We start from the raw sequence: 17761 nt of genomic DNA on the forward strand, positions 1-17761 counted from the left end.
TAAATAAAGTTGACTAGAAATCTGAAATTTTTCAAAAGGTTGATTGGACAGTGATTCCTGTATTTTGAAAATGATGCTTTGAGTCTTTTTGGTTAACTTTCCACTTAGCTTTAGAAAAAAATCAATCACAGACTTTTAGAGTTGGGAAGAAATGAGAATCATTTCAGCCCCAAGGCCTCATTTTAGAGTGAGGAAACACAGTCACAGAGATATAAAATGGAAATAGTAGATACACTGTTCAAGTCCGTGTACTACCTTTGGCAAGCACAGAGGAAGCAGCTGAGCTTTTTCTCTCTTTTCACTCACATATGTCTACCCTCTTTCTTCTCAGCTGTCCTTCCATGGGTACATACTAGGATTGATTTGATAATTTTAGAATTATATATTTCATCTTTATTTTTGTTGCCTTTTACTTTTTTTTATTTTGCACTCAAACTGGGTAGATTTTTTGATATATGAATTACATCCCAATGTATCTTTTAAAAGTAAAGTAAGGTTATACATCATTTGCAGATTATATATGTTGAAAATATATTTCTCCATTTGTCTTATTCCAAGAAAAGAATCCACCTGCAATGCAGGAGCTGAAGGACATGCAGGTTCCATTTCCTGGGTCAGGAAGATCTGCTGAAGGAGGGCATAGTAACCCACTCCCGTATTCTTGCCTGAAGAGTCCCATGGACAGACAAGCCTGGCAGGCTACGGTCCATGGGGTTGCAAAGAGTCGGATACAACTAAAGCAATTTAGCAGGTAGGTAGGCAGTCTTTGTTTAGTACAGAAAAATTAAGTATTTGTGTGATGAAATCTGTTAATCTTTTTTTTTTAATTTTTTTATTGAAGGATAATTGCTTTACAGAATTTTGCTGTTTTCTGTCAAACCTCAAAATGAATCAGCCATAGATATACATACATCCCCTCCCTTTTGAATCTCCCTTCTGTCTCCTTCCCCACTCCACCCCTCTAGGTTGATACAGAGCCCCTGTTTGAGTTTCCTGAGCCATACAGCAAATTCCCATTGGTTATCTGTTTTACATATGGTAATGTAAGTTTCCATGTTACTCTTTCCATACATCTCACTCTCTCCTCCCCTCTCCCCATGACCATAAGGCTATTCTCTATGTCTGTTTCTCCACTGTTGCCCTGTGAATAAATTCTTCAGTACCATTTTTCTAGATTCCATATATATGTGTTAGAATACAGTATTTATCTTTCTCTTTGATGCTGATTTTATTTGTTTACAACCTTCCAGAGTCATTGGACAGGCATTGGACATAAAATATCAATTTTATTATTGCTCCATTAATAATGCTAATAAAAAGGATAATGTCACACATCTTTTTTTGGCAGAGGGTGGAGGGACAAAGGAACCCCAACAACATATTTCAACAGTTGAGCAAGAAAATTTGACAGAATGGTTCCCCTTGTCTCCTGCAAAGGCCCATCTTTCTCTCAATCTCCTTGACTCCCAAGAAGGACTGTGTAAATATGCTCAGTGAGGCTGTGTTTACCTTTTTCGGTGTTCAGTGAGCCTGGCTGACCAAATGCCACACGGCCGGCCAGGCAAGGGTTTACCGTGCCTGAGAATTAGGCGATGTTTCTCCAGCATTTGGTAGCTGTTGTGCATGTGGGATCTTAATACAAACTTTCTAAGTGAAATAAAGAATGTTGAAATGAGAGAAGTCAGCACTTCACTAGTAGTAGAAGCTTCCCAAAGAATCAATTTGCCCATCAGAACTGTCTGTGATAGTGCAACGGTATTGTTGGTGACTGAAACATGATTTCATACAAGAGAACCAATGCGGAATTTTTTAAGCTATTTTTTTTAACACATGAAATTATACACGATACAAAATACTTGTCTTACAAGTTGAAAGCTTTACAGTTATGGGTACAGTTACAGTAATGCAAGTAATATTAGTGCATTCACTTAGAACAGTTATCTGTCTTCATTGGGCTTAACACAAAGCCAAGAATGAACTATTTGCTTAAATTACTTTCTAGTCTTTGAATTTTAAAAAAAAAAGGAAAAATTACTTCTACTTCATGGATACTGGGTCAGAATGATAAGCAGTGCCAACAATTAAGAAGTCTGGTATTTCTATGAAAGGGAGATTGCATTCCCATAGCTTTTAAGTTGTAAATCCTGAAGTTTTGGCTGCAAATGTCTATCGAATTATCATTATCTCAGCTTACATCATCTTTGGTAATAGGCTGCCAACAAACAGAAACTATAGACTACACCATTTTTTTTTCCAAAGAATCCTGTATTTTAATGAATAGCTGAATAAATAGACATTAATTATGAAATTCACATTAAGATAGAAGAAAATCCAAACATTCTGATTGCTTTATCTCTTAAATTTGATATCTACTACAAAAACATACTATTTATGTTAGGGTAAAAATAAGCTGAATCACAGGAGTGTAACTGGGACGTGCTGGCAGATATATATACAGTAACATGGAGGAGCCATAAAACAAAAGTGTTCATATGTACATAATTCTTCCTTACTTTTTTGCATGGAGAAACACTGTTTTATAAAAATGGGAAAAGACACAGTAGACCACATGCAACAAGGACCAATACACTGTGCGCAGCAGAATAATCAAACAAGACACAAGAACTGTGGGATTAAAAAAGGATTTGGGAGCAGGGAAAAAAAGGAAAGAGTTGAAACCTGGAATGCTTTCTTATTGAGGTTTCAGAATATAAATTTGTCTAACAAGCCTCTTGATAGTTTTCAAAAGTTCCCACTTAACCATCTAGGGTGAAGAGTAAGAGCTAAAAATAAACCATCATATTATACAAAACTTTGTATATTAGCATACAAAAGGTAACAATTTACTTTTTGTATAAAATATAACCTTTTGATAGTATATTTATTTCACATATGTATAAATATAACCCAAAGAATATGCTTTAAGTATTTCTACCAAAATATTCTTTACAAAAGTTTACAAAACAAGTAATTTATTTATATTTACAACCTAGCACAGAAAAGATTCTGGGCCAGTGATGTTGGTATTGTGTAAAAGAAAGAGAGTGCTTCTAGACATTTTAAAGATCACAAGAGGGCTTTGCAGAACTTTCAAAATGTATTCTTTCTAGAACAAGTATCTAAAGAGTTATTAAATGATTTCAGTTAAATATCTTTTGATACTTGAATACGTGAGTGTATAACTAAACAGGCTAAAGATAACCTGTGTTCCTCTGTAATGAGGAAAATGATAGTAATATTTTGCATACATCCCAAATCAGCGTACATCTTCCCCATTTTACAGCTGATCTGTTACAATTCAGCAGGAACTCTTTCTCTGAAACAGTGCTCTGCCCTGAGGGAGAAAACCTGGATATGAAGGGCCCATCTAGCATGTGGCAATGATTCATCACATCAGGGACAACAGAATGAGCAGACTGCTACTGACAGATCACATTCTATTTAGTTGTTCACCCAAATAATGTGTCTAAATAAGGCCAGATTGGTTTTTTTTTTTTTTTTTGTCTCAATTACACTTTCCTTCAGACCCTATGAAATAGATATGTACCCACCATCCCTGGTTCTGACCTTTTGCTTCTTATCTTCAACCAAAACATGACACTTTATAATTTCTGTTTTGGTCTCCAAACTTCCTTTTCTTACAAATCAGTCTCTGACCATCAAAATAAGCAGAGCAGGCCAGGTTCAGTTTCACTCCGCGGGAACACTAACCAGCAGGCATCATCAGCAATAAGCAACACTTCAGGTTATTTGTGGCTAATACATCTCCTTTAAAGCAATGCTTAATGGAGTGTTTTCTCTTTTAAACAGTGAAATCTGATGCAGACTGGTGTGTCCTAATATTTCAGTATGATTAGGACAGACCAGAACTGAAGCTTAAGATTCAGAAACTGGGTTCGGAAATCAGTTGTGGAAAAAAGTTGACCAGCTCTGTCTTCCTGCTCCTCACTAGACACAGCATCTTGCTGAAGTACAGGATAGGTGGGAAAACTGAAAAAGTGAGGGATGAATCTGGGGAAGAAATTCTAGAGTCCACTGGATGTTCTCTGCGTTCTCCACTTTTCCCTTATTTCGGACACTGGTTACTCCAAATAAATCTATAACATTTCAACCTACCCTGGAAGTTTTAAAAAACCTAAATGAAAAGATGGAGTGGCGAGGTTAAACCACACATACATCTGTTGGAGCAGATTAAGGAATTTGTTGCTTGTTGCTTGGAACTAGTACCTCTGCATGACATGGGGTTTAAACAAGCTACAAGTCTATTACTTTTCTTTCAGGGAGAAAAGGAGCTTGGGAAGCCTATTTTACACAACTAATTGTACATCAACATCACCGTTCTGTTTGGATAAACTGGATACTGTCCTGGAGTTTAGACAGGCAAAGGTGATCCCAATGTTTTACCTCCAGGTTTGAAATTTAAAACAAGCATTTGGATCAAAACGTTCACCACTACAGTTAACTTTCTGCTTTCCATTTTCAAGCCAAGGTATCTTCCTAGAGTCCAACTAAAAGTCAACAGTTTGGCCTTTCCAGAGTCTTTGTAAAATACTGCCTTCTAGTGCTTGGAGTTTGTGAACTGTCTCCCTCTTCTCTTCTAGGAGTTGTTCCCCAAGATTTCATCAAGATTGATGTCTTTCATCCAGTCGTCATTACCAGGCTCTGTCTTCAATAAAGAATCGATGAAATCAGCATCACTGTTTAGGGCAGGGCCCATGTTATCAGTCTGCTGGTTGAGAAAGTCAAAAGCTAAGTCGTTGCCATGGTCAGTTCCTTGAAAAGCCCTGGAACTTTGGTTGGGTGAAGGAAAACCGCCGGCTGCCAGGGAGGGTGGCTGGCTGACTGTCCTTGACTGGCTCAGCCCTGTCCCTGCCTGGTTCATAGTCGGCAAAAGCTGTGTGCTTAGCTGATTTGGTCTGAGATTCAGACTTCGGAGCGGACCCATGTTTTGTCCATTTAGTGTCTGGCTCATTTGGTTCATGGGTCTCATTTGCACTGCTGGTGTTAACTGATTAGAAGGAGCCACTGCTCTCTGGGAAAACTGCTGGCTACCTACCGCCTGTTGCAGTGACTGGTTTGGAGGTAGGCTGTAGTCGTGCCCGTGGGGAAGCGCACTCCTGTAGACTTCAGCGCCTCCTGTTTGGCTGTTGCCTCTTGAGAGGCCCAGTTTGGCGCTGCTGTGTTGGATGTGATCATAACATTCGACGTTCTCTGTGCTGGCATGCTGGCCATGCTGTGGGTTAAATTTGGTCTTAATTGTTGCGAATTGCCAACAGATCCAGCTCCAAAAGTGGCCACGTTATTATTATTATTATTACTGGGCCCTAAAGTGGGTGGCCGTGGCATCAGAGGGTTGTTTTGATTTGCTATCAGTTGGTTTGGGTTTCTTGGTTGGGTCAGTTGATTCATTCCTGAACTGACGCTGTATGTGCTGGGTTGACTGCAAGGCAGGTTCCCGTATATCCCTATGTTCTGAACGGCTGTGGGTAAGGACGGCATCCGTGTCCCATGAGAAGTAGACATGAGGCTGGAATTTGGAGTTAAGATGGTGTGCGTTGAAACTGGGTTTGCCAAAGCCTGGTTAGAGTTTAAACTCACTGTTGATGAGCCACCTAAGAAAAAGAAGATAATTATGTTAGTTCATAACAGCAGGTTATCTCCTCTTACAGCAGTTGACAATAGCTTATCAGCTCTGAGACTGCCTCTGGGTGTAAGAACAAAGTAAGTGAAATAATCATCACAGCATATTACATAAAAGGAATAAGACAGCTTTTGGGGGGAAGTATTGAAAGGGTAACAGGCAGGAAGGCCAGGGGTCTCCAAATGGAGGAAATAGCCTATAAGTGTCAGACATTTTCTCTCTCTTAAGCGGCAGGAGGAAACAAACTAGCAATATTTTTTCCCTTCTCTATACAAATTTAAAAGGCGGTTTCTCTTAAAATTCTGTGTTGTCATAATGACACCTGGTTTCACCTGAAGTTAACCATTGCCTTTTTCTTCTGGAAATGTTTATCTTAAGCTATGCTAATGTACTATGCATTTACCCCAAACTCTGTCTTCAAGTTGGTTCCGCCTTTTGGGCTCAGAACCTACTTGATAAACCAGTATGTTATACTCCGATATAGTTCCTCTAAACTATGTAAATGAAACTATTTGTATGGTGATCTGCCCTTCTTCAAGATTCAAGTTAATCATTTTATGGCCCAAGATAAACCATTTGGAGCCAAGATTATCCCAAAATGCGTCTTATGGGTGAGGGGCCTGGTGCCATTCTGAGTTTTGAGACATTCCTTTCCTTCATTAACAGCCTGCTGGTGACTATATAACATCCAGCTAAAGACTAGCAGGGGGGTACTCTTTCCACCCCCTTCTGATGCCTATGTCAGAAGCTTTCTCTATCTCCTTTATACTTTAATAAAACTTTATTACACAAAAGCTCTGAGCAATCAAGCCTCGTCTCTGGCCCCCGATTGAATTCTTCTCTTCCGGGGGCCAAGAATCCCGGCGTCATAATTCAATAACAACCTTTCAGTATCACCCTAAGTTATCCCTTGGTCAAGAGTTTACACATGACAGGAAAAAGACTGAAATAGAAAGGTTCTATTTTTTAGGCTTTACTCTCCTTCTGGAAGCACTGAGGAATGATAGGCAATCTTCCATTTTGAATTACCTTTACTATGTTTCAAGACCAAAGACTACAACTTTGACTTCCCAGCTGTCGTAAAATCCATGCTACTGGTTACCCCAGGGTCCGGATTAGGACATGTGGATGTATCTTACACATGGCTACTAGACCAATGGTCTAAATCAATGGCCTTGAAAATCATGTCCAGTTTTCATCTTTATCATCCCCGCTCAAGAATTTGCCACAAGATGGGTAAATTCCCATCTCTTCAAACTTTTGGAATTCAGTGTAACCCCTGCTCCAGTGTTATTTCCACAGAGAGTATTCTGCTCTAGGAGCTATAGTGTTCATGGCATTGTTATCCACACACCATGAGCTACTTCCACTCATGCCGTTTCCTTCTCACATGATGCCCTTCTTACTTCACCAAGCTCTATCTTTTCTTCTAAGGCTCAGGCCAAGGTCCAGGCTCCTTCATTAAGCTTTCCCTGATATTGCAGCCTCCTCTCTCAAGCAGCGTTTGCTCTTTCAAGTTTTACTTAGCATTTAGCTTCTGTACTGGGAAATCCACGGAGCTGCTGTTGAGGCTACACTGATGCCTGTTAATAAGTGATTGAATGTGGGACTGTTCAATCACAGCCTGCTAAATAGGGAGGCTCCACCTATCAGATAGTGATTGATCAATACACTGAAATCTTCCTGGCTTGAGGAGGTTAAAAGCATCACGAGAAAGACATCTTGAGAGGTAAAAATGGAATGCCAGAAAGGTAAATAAAAGTGCCTGCTAGATGATAAGTTCCATGAGAGAAAGAATTTTTGCCTGTTTTGTTCACTGTCATATTCTCTTAACTGTAGTGGATGGTGCATTCAATTAATAATTATTGAATGAATGAATGAGACAATAAAACAAAGCTATAACTTGGATATCAGAGATACTGAGAAACAGATAATTAGACACATATGAAAATCAGAATGGCAGTGTGTGAAAAGAGAATGGCTGCAATTATAACCCGAGGCCATCCCCTACTGCTTGAGGACAGCTAGCATGGTATACACCTTGAAAGACAGAAGTCCTTGCTGTTTGTTTAAAAATCCCTGCTGCTAGACTACATTCCTCTTAAAGCAGGAGCAGTCTCTTGTGTCTCCTTGTCTCTCCAGGTTTAGCACAGGGCCCTGTGTGTGTTTGCAGGGCAGTGTTTAAGGAAGAGGGATCAGAGTCAGATAGGAGATACTTGGACAATAACTCAGTGTTCACAGGCTGCTAATGACATTAAGCAATATCATCTTGGTATCTGGAGGTTTCATGAAAAGGCAATTTCCATTATAGAAATGCTATGGAAACACTTTAGAGCCTTTAAAAATCACTCCTGTAGATGCCCCCTATTTTAACAATATGCTCTGAAAAGGTTTGTGAGTAGAGCTGTGGTTTTTTTATTTTTTCTTTTTTCCAAAACATTCATTGTTAGGGTCACTTAAGCAGCAAACATCTGCGGTGACATTAGCATAGAATCAAGTTTTCAAAAATTCAACTAAATTCAGCTTTCCAAAGGTGATAGCCTGTAAGAGCAAAGTCTAGGCTGGTGATGGTAATAGAGTGAACATGTTGTATTAAGAGGACATCTTTCAAAAGTTGATATATTTGGTTGGTGTTATTAAGTCGTTTTTTTTTTTCATTTCAAAATCTGTACCCTTTATTTAGGTTACTTTACACTCTTAAAATTATTCATTTATTTATCATTCAAAGTATTTTTTAAACGGGAATATAATTGCTTTACAGTGTGTGCACACACATTATTTATTAAAATTTATTAATTATTTATCATTCAAAGTATCTTTTAAATTGGTGTATAAGTGCTTTACAATGTTGTCTTAGTTTCTGCTGTACAACATGAATCAAGCCTCCCTCCCACTCCCCCATCCTATCCCTCTTGAAAGCTATATTTTTAAACCATCAGAAAAGAGAGAATTTCCATAAAGATCACAAAATATTAATCACAGTTACTATTTAGAAGCTCCTGATATGTGGTAGAAATTGTTCTAGGTGCTTTTCATACAGCATTTCTAAGATTAACATCTGGCCGAAATGACTATTATTGTCCTGAGATTGAAATAAAGAATGTTAAAAGAGTTTGTGTTGTGCTTGATGTTTATTTCATTCTTAGAAGACATGGGAAAGACAGCACTCGAGCACAGTGATTCTTACTCATCTGGGAGTTAGCAGCTAGATGCTAAGGATGCCTCCCTTATCAAATGCCCATATACACTGTGGAAGAGACTTAGGGGTCTAAATAACCAACCTCCATGTCTTCCTTAGAAACACAGCCTTTATTTTGCAGCAATGTGCCCAGCTGAAAAGCCACAATTTGCCAATCTTCTTTGCTGATGGGGTAGGGGTGGGGGGATCCATGTGAATAAATTCTGGCTAAAGGCAGAAGTTACTAGTTGAGTATCCCAAACAACCTACTTTGAAAAGGGAATCTGATTCATTTGGAAGGCCATTTTACCTTTTCCCGTCTTTCATCTTTCTAACTGGAATATGGACACGAAGCTGGGCGATGTGGTGGCCACCAGGCAACCCTTACAATGGAAGCTACACACTCAAGAAGGCGGAATAGAAAACAAAGAATCCTGGACCCCTGACAACACCATAGAGCCACCAGCCAGCCTCTCCCTGCTCTTGCTGGGAATCTCATATGGCTGGGAAAAGAAAAGCCCAAAAATTCACTTCGAATGTGACATAATATTTCAAAGTGCGCTTAGCTTACCCCAAGCCCACTGGTGGGCAAAGAAAGCTGTGGTATAAGAAGCCATGTTCCAAATAAAACCCATCTTGTCATTCAACCTCCTTAAGGACAGACTCAAACAGAGAATCCTGTTTTTCCCCTGAGGCAAAGCAATCTTAGAGAATGGAATACATATATCCCATTCCTAACTTTAGTGGAAGGAGGCAATCTGGTGCATTTGAAGGAGTTTAAATAAAGTAGAACAACATATTCATTACTACACTTAACAGGATCAGAAAATAGTAGTGAACAGAAATATTCACAGCCCCTCCCTCTTCAGAACATCTCCTTTATGGTTTCCTGGACAGATGAAGATAACAGGTAAAGCAGAGAGAATCTGGGACACTCGAGGACAAGCTTAATTTACATGAGAAGGTCCAGAGTTCTGGACAGAAAAGACTGGAATAGATGCTGACTAGGAGAAGGCAGGGGCCGTACAGGCTAGGTTTGAGAGAGGTTTTTTAGAGTTCAGGGAGTGGAAGGAGAGAGATTTCAGGGGTAGTGTCTGTCATCTATGTTATATTGGGAGATCCATTAAGAAGTTTTGCTTTATATATACATCACTTCAGTTCAGTTGCTCAGTAGTATCTGACTCTTTGTGACCCCATGAATCACAGCACGCCAGGCCTCCCTGTCCATCACTAACTCCCGGAGTTCACTCAAACTCATGTCCATTGAGTCAGTGATGCCATCCAGCCATCTCACCCTCTGTCTTCCCCTTCTCCTCCTGCCCCCAATCCCTCCCAGCATGAGAGTCTTTTCCAATGCATCAAATCTTCGCATGAGGTGGCCAAAGTATTGGAGTCTCAGCCTTTAGCATCAGTCCTTCCAATGAACACCCAGGACTGATCTCCTTTAGAATGGACTGGTTGGATCGCCTTGCAGTTCAAGGGACCCTCAAGAGTCTTCTCCAACACCACAGTTCAAAAGAATCAATTCTTCGGTGCTCAGCTTTCTCCACAGTCCAACTCTCACACCCATACATGACCACTGGAAAAACCATAGCCTTGACTAGATGGACCTTAGTTGGCAAAGTAATGTCTCTGCTTTTGAATATGCTATCTAGGTTGGTCATAACTTTCCTTCCAAGGAGTATGTGTCTTTTAATTTCATGGCTGCAGTCACCATCTGCAGTGATTTGGAGCCCCCCAAAATGAAATCTGACACTGTTTCCCATCTATTTCCCATGAAGTGATGGGACCAGGTGCCATGATATTAGTTTTCTGAATGTTATATACATAGCTTTATATATACATATATATATATATATATATATATATATATATTTGGCTGCACTAAATTTTAGTTGCAGCAGGCCAATTCCTCATTGAGACATGTGGGATTTTAATTCCCCTCGTCCAAGGTAAGGAGCAGTGGCTGCACTTTGCTGGAGCAGCCGTGAAGAGATACCCCATGTCCAAAGTAAGAGAAACCCAAGGAAGACGGTAGGTGTTGTAAGAGAGCATCAGAGGGCAGACACACTGAAACCATAATCACAGAAAACTAGTCAATCTAATCATACTAGGACCACAGCCTTGTCTAACTCAACGAAACTAAGCCATGCCCATGGGGCCACCCAAGATGGGTGGGTCATGGTGGAGAGGTCTGACAGAATGTGGTCCACTGGAGAAGGGAATGGCAAACCACTTCAGTATTCTTGCCTTGAGAACCCCATGAACAGTATGAAAAGGCAAAATGATAGGATACTGAGAGAGGAACTCCCCAGGTCAGTAGATGGCCAATATGCTACTGGAGATCAGTGGAGAAATAACTCCAGAAAGAATGAAGGGATGGAGCCAAAGCAAAACCAACACTTAGTTGTGGATGTGACTGGTGATAGAAGCAAGGTCTGATGCTGTAAAGAACAGTATTGCATAGGAATCTGGAATGTCAGGTCCATGAATCAAGGCAAATTGGAAGTGGTCAAACAGGAGATGGCAAGGGTGAACGTCGACATTCTAGGAATCAGCGAACTAAAATGGACTGGAATGGGTGAATTTAACTCAGATGACTATTATATCTACTACTGCGGGCAGGAATCTCTTAGAAAAAATGGAGTTGTCATCATGGTCAACCAGAGTCTGAAATGCAGTGCTTGGATGCAATCTCAAAAACGACAGAATGATCTCTGTTCGTTTCCAAGGCAAACCATTCAATATCACAGTAATCCAAGTCTATGCCCCAATCAATAATGCTGAAGAAGCTTAAGTTGAATGGTTTTATGAAGACCTACAAGACCTTTTAGAACTAACACCCAAAAAAAGATATCCTTTTCATCTTAGGGGACTGGAATGCAAAAGTAGGAAGTCAAGAAACACCAGGAGTAACAGGCAAATTAGGCCTTGGAATACAGAATGAAGCAGGGCAAAGACTAATAGAGTTTTGCCAAGAAAGTGCACTGGTCATAGCAAACACCCTCTTCCAACAACACAAGAGAAGACTCTACACATGAACATCACCAGATGGTCAACAATGAAATCAGATTGATTATATTCTTTGCAGCCAAAGATGGAGAAGCTCTATACTGTCAACAAAAACAAGACCAGGAGCTGACTGTGGCTCAGATCATGAATTCTTTATTGCCAAATTCAGACTTAAATTGAAGAAAGTAGGGAAAACCACTAGACCATTCAGGTATGACCTAAATCAAATCCCTTATGATTATACAGGGGAAATAAGAAATAGATTTAAGGGACTGGATCTGATAGATAGAGTGCCTGATGAACTATGGACGGAGGATCGTGACACTGTACAGGAGACAGGGATCAAGACCATCCCCATGGAAAAGAAATGCAAAAAAGCAAAATGGCTGTCTGAGGAGGCCTTACAAATAGCTGGAAAACAAGAGAAGCAAAAAGCAAAAGAGAAAAGGAAAGATATAAGCATCTGAATGCAGAGTTCCAAAGAATAGCAAGAAGAGATAAGAAATCCTTCCTCAGCGATCAATGGAAAGAAATAGAGGAAAACAATAGAATGGGAAAGACTAGAGATCTCTTCAAGAAAATTAGAGATACCAAGGGAGCACTTCATGCAAAGATGGGCTCGATAAAGGACAGAAATGGTATGGACCTAACAAAAGCAGAAGAGATTAAGAAGAGGTGGCAAGAATACACAGAAGAACTGTACAAAAAAGATCTTCACGACCAAGATAATCACAATGATGTGATCACTCACCTAGAGCCAGACATCCTGGAATGTGAAGTCAAGTGGGCCTTAGAAAGCATCACTACGCACAAAGCTAGTGGAGGTGATGGAATTCCAGTGGAGTTATTTCAAATCCTGAAAGATGATGCTGTGAAAGTGCTGCATTCAATATGCCAGCAAATTTGGAAAACTCAGCAGTGGCCACAGGAACAGAAAAGGTCCGTTTTCATTCCAATCCCAAAGAAAGGCAATGCCAAAGAATGCTCAAACTACCGCACAACTGCACTCATCTTACATGCTGGTAAACTAATGCTCAAAATTCTCCAAGCCAGGCTTCAGCAATTCGTGAACTGTGAACTCCCTGATGTTCAAGCTGGTTTTAGAAAAGGCAGAGGAACCAGAGATCAAATTGCCAACATCCGCTGGATCATTGAAAAAGCAAGAGAGTTCCAGAGAAACATCTATTTCTGCTTTATTGACTATGCCAAAGCCTTTGACTGTGTGGATCACAATAAACTGTGGAAAATTCTGAAAGAGATGGGAATACCAGAGCACCTGACCTGCCTCTTGAGAAACCTATATGCAGGTCAGGAAGCAACAGTTAGAACTGGACATGGAACAACAGACTGGCTCCAAATAGGAAAAGGAGTACGTCAAGGCTGTATATTGTCACCCTGCTTATTTAACTTTTTTAAAAATTTTACTTTATTTTACTTTAGAATACTGTATTGGTTTTGCCATACATCAACACAAATCCACCACGGGTGTACATGTGTTCCCAATCATGAACTCCTCTCCCACCTCCCTCCCCATACCATCTCTCTGGGTCATCCCAGTGCACCAGCCCCAAGCATCCTGTATCCTGCATCGAACCTAGACTGGTGATTCATTTCTTATATGACATTATACATGTTTCAGTGCCATTCTCTCAAATCATCCCACCCTCTCCCTCTCCCTCTGAGTCCAAAAGACTGTTCTATACATCTGTGTCTCTTTTGCTGTCTTGCATACAGGGTTATCGTTACCATCTTTCTAAATTCCATATATATGTGTTAGTATACTGTATTGGTGTTTTTCTTTCTGGCTTACTTCACTCTGTATAATCGGCTCCAGTTTCATCCACCTCATTGGAATGGATTCAAATGTATTCTTTTTAATGGCTGAGTAATACTCCATTGTGTATATGTACCACAGCTTTCTTATTCATTCATCTGCTGACGGACATGTAGGTTGCTTCCATGTCCTGGCCATTATAAACAGTGCTGTGATGAGACCAAGAAACCTTGCTTATTTAACTTATACGCAGAGTACATCATGAAAAACACTGGGCTAGAAGAAGCACAAGCTGGAATCAAGATTGCTGGGAGAGATATCAATAACCTCAGATATGCAAATGACACCACCCTTATGGCAGAAAGCAAAGAGGAACTAAAAAGCCTCTTGATGAAAGTGAAAGAGGAGAGTGAAAAAGTTGGCTTAAAGCTCAACATTCAGAAAACAAAGATCATGGCATCTGGTCCCATCACCTCATGGGAAATAGATGGGGAGACAGTGTCAGACTTTATTTTGGGGGGCTCCAAAATCACTGCACATGGTGATTGCAGCCATGAAATTAAAAGATTATTACTCCTTGGAAGAAAAGTTCTGACCAACCTAGATAGCATGTTGAAAAGCAGAGACATTATTTTGCCAACAAACGTCCGTCTAGTCAAGGCTATGGTTTTTCCAGTGGTCATGTGTGAAGAAAGCTGAGCACAGAAGAATTGATGGTTTTGAACTGTGGTGTTGGAGAAGACTCTTGAGAGTCCCTTGGACTGCAAGGAGATCCAACCAGTCCATTCTGAAGGAGATCAGCCCTGGGATTTTTTTGGAAGGAATGGTGCTAATGCTGAAACTCCAGTACTTTGGCCACCTCTATGTGAAGAGTTGACTCATTGGAAAAGACTCTGATGCTTGGAGGGGTTGGGGGCAGGAGGAGAAGGGGACGACAGAGGATGAGATGGCTGGATGGCATCACTGACTCGATGGACGTGAGTCTGAGTGAACTCCGGGAGTTGGTGAACAGGGAGGCCTGGCGTGCTGTGATTCATGGGGTGGCAAAGAGTCGGACACGACTGAGCAACTGAACTGAAATGACCAGGGATCAAACCTGGGCCGCACACATTGGGAACTAGGGGCCTTAACCACTGCACCACCAGGGAAGTTCCTTGCTTTATATTTTACATGTAATCCACTTTTGGTATTTTTGAGATACTTCCTAAAGACATAATTTGCTTTTCGATTATTTTTTGGTTATAGGGCTATTTGTCTTAGGAAGATGAGCCCAAAGTGGAGACAGAAAGATTGGACTCTATGCAAGTTACAAATGGGACCATGAGGGTGAAACATATGCTTATCTTACACTGTCTGGGTCAAAATACGCTGTTGGGAGAAAAATGGTTGAACCTAGCATTTAGAAAATATTTACGCTTTTCAGACTCTCAGAGGTAATCCCAAGAGCAGAGAAAACAATGAACGAGGAACAAAAATAAGTTGGAAAAACTGATGCTTGAACTAAAAAATAGTCCAATTTGGTCCTGATTGAAAGTTAAATGGGAGCTAGAGAAGGAGTCTAATAAAGATGTTACAATTAAATATGAAACGAGGAAAGGAGGGAATACTAACCACTGAACAGTGTTCTTCTTTTCACAGTTAGGATTTTTATTAATTTTTAAGAGCACTTACCAGAATACTGAGCAGTTGGTTGCATGTTGCCCACATTTCTTCTTTGGTCTTTATAATCTGGGGGTGGCCTTGTCAGATGTCTGTTTATCTGATCTTGTGGAGCAATTTTCTCCTAGAAAACACAAATGAAAATATAATAAACTGCATTGTTAGTTTCTCGCTTATAAAAATGTATAGTTTCTCACTTGTAAAAATGTATAGGTTGTTATTCAAAAGGTAAGAATATTATTATTCGAAACATAACAAATTCTGAATAAACACTGTTATTCAAAAGGTAAGAACAATTTTGCAGTCATAGTTAAGAATCATGGATCTTAGGTTTTTGTTTTTTTTTTTTTCATGTTTTCAAGTCAGTTGCGAATCATGGACCTCATTTAGAGACTGATCTTTTAGATTTCAATTTCCTTCATAAAAGTTTAGTTTCTACCTCTCATCAACATTCAACATGTGTTTTGAGTCTAGTAACTACTCTCATTTTCTTTACTTTGCAATTAGCTTTCAGAGAGGACAGATTTTCTGTGAATTCAGAGATGGGTATTTCTAGTTTTGTTTTGTAGCACACCTGATATACTTTGGTACCTTTATGTACTTCTGGTCCCACCATGTGTGGAAGGTGTAGGAATAAGACTGTCAGATAAAATGCAGAACACTCAGGTATTCTGTGTTTTTATTTGCTAAATTTGGCAACCTGAGAGAGAGGAGGAGATAACCTTAGAAGCTTCCCTGGTGGCTTAGAGGATAAAGCATCTGCCCACAAAACGGTAGACCCCGGTTCGATCCCTGGGTAGGGAAGATTCCCTGGAGAAGGAAACGGCAACGCACTCCAGTACTCTTGCCTGGAAAATCCCATGGACGGAGGAGTCCATGGGGTCGCAAAGAGTCGGACACGACTGAGCGACTTCACTTCAACCTATCAGATAACTGACATAGGCATTCTGTGCATATCTCATTTTCCCCTTCATAAGGTTGATTATTCCTACTTAATCAATAAGGAACGGAAGTGTTAGGTAGGAAGTTAGGCCTGAGGGGTGGCCTGGCGGAAGAGGATGCAAGCTGATTGCTAAACCCCACCCCAGACACGCCCCAATGCGGCACAGGAGAACTCACAGATACGCTACAAAATAATCAGAGAGACGGGTCCAACTCCTGCGCCTGCGCCCTAGGCAGCCAGTAGATACAAACTAACCAGTGGGCTTCTCCAGCTCCTGTGCGTGGCCATTGACGCAAAGTTGGGTCCTCAAGTGACCTTAGGCAGCCGGGAGACTATTCAGTTCAGTTCAGTCGCTCAGTCGTGTTCGACTCTTTGTGACCCCATGAATCGCAGCACGCCAGGCCTCCCTGTCCATCACCAACTCCTGGAGTTCACTCAGACTCACGTCCATCGAGTCAGTGATAACATCCAGCCATCTCATCCTCTGTCGTCCCCTTCTCCTCCTGCCCCCAATCCCTCCCAGCATCAGAGTCTTTTCCAATGAGTCAACTCTTCACATGAGGTGGCCAAAGTACTGGAGTTTCAGCTTTAGCATCATTCCCTTCAAAGAAATCCCAGGGCTAATCTCCTCCAGAATGGACTGGTTGGATCTCCTTGCAGTCCAAGGGACTCTCAAGAGTCTTCTCCAACACCACAGTTCAAAAGCATCAATTCTTCTGCGCTCAGCTTTCTTCACAGTCCAACTCTCACATCCATAACATGACCACTGGAAAAACCATAGCCTTGACTGGATGGACCTTTGTTGGCAAAGTAATGTCTCTGCTTTTCAACATGCTATCTAGGTTGGTCAGAACTTTTCTTCCAAGGAGTAAGCATCTTTTAATTTCATGGCTGCAATCACCATGTGTAGTGATTTTGGAGCCCCCCAAAATAAAGTCTGACACTGTTTCCACTGTTTCCCCATCTATCTGCCATGAAGTGATGGGACCAGATGCCATAATCTTCGTTTTCTGAATGTTGAGCTTTAAGCCAACTTTTTCACTTTCCACTTTCACTTTCATCAAGAGGCTTCCTTTCATCAAGAGGTTCCTGTTCACTTTCTGCCATAAGAGTGGTGTCATCTGCATATCTGAGGTGATTGATATTTCTCCCGGCAATCTTGATTCCAGCTTGTGTTTCTTCCAGCCCAGCGTTTCTCATGATGTACTCTGCATATAAGTTAAATAAGCAGGGTGACAGTATACAGGCCTTGACATACTCCTTTTCCTATTTGGAGCCAGTCTGTTGTTCCATGTCCAGTTCTAACTGTTGCTTCCTGACCTGCATATAGGTTTCTCAAGAGGCAGGCCAGGTGCTCTGGTATTCCCATCTCTCTCCGAATTTTCCACAGTTTATTGTGATCCACATAGTCAAAGGCTTTGGCATAGTCAATAAAGCAGAAATAGATGTTTTTCTGGAACTCTCTTGCTTTTTCAATGATCCAGCGGATGTTGGCAATTTGATCTCTGGTTCCTCTGCCTTTTCTAAAACCAGTTTGAACATCTGGAAGTTCAT

General features: G+C 40.7%; 1 protein-coding gene across 1 annotated transcript in view; it reads right to left on the reverse strand.

The window, feature by feature from the left end:
• The window catches only part of MAML2 (mastermind like transcriptional coactivator 2), a 410293-nt gene continuing 393798 nt past the window's right edge, over positions 1267-17761 (reverse strand). The window contains 3 exon segments of the mRNA XM_018059873.1: positions 1267-5082; positions 5085-5612; positions 15277-15388. Of these exon segments, the coding sequence (XP_017915362.1) occupies positions 4598-5082; positions 5085-5612; positions 15277-15388 (1125 nt within the window). The 3' untranslated portion in view covers positions 1267-4597.

Source organism: Capra hircus, chromosome 15 (assembly GCF_001704415.2).
Source record: "Capra hircus breed San Clemente chromosome 15, ASM170441v1, whole genome shotgun sequence".
Lineage (NCBI taxonomy): Eukaryota > Metazoa > Chordata > Mammalia > Artiodactyla > Bovidae > Capra > Capra hircus.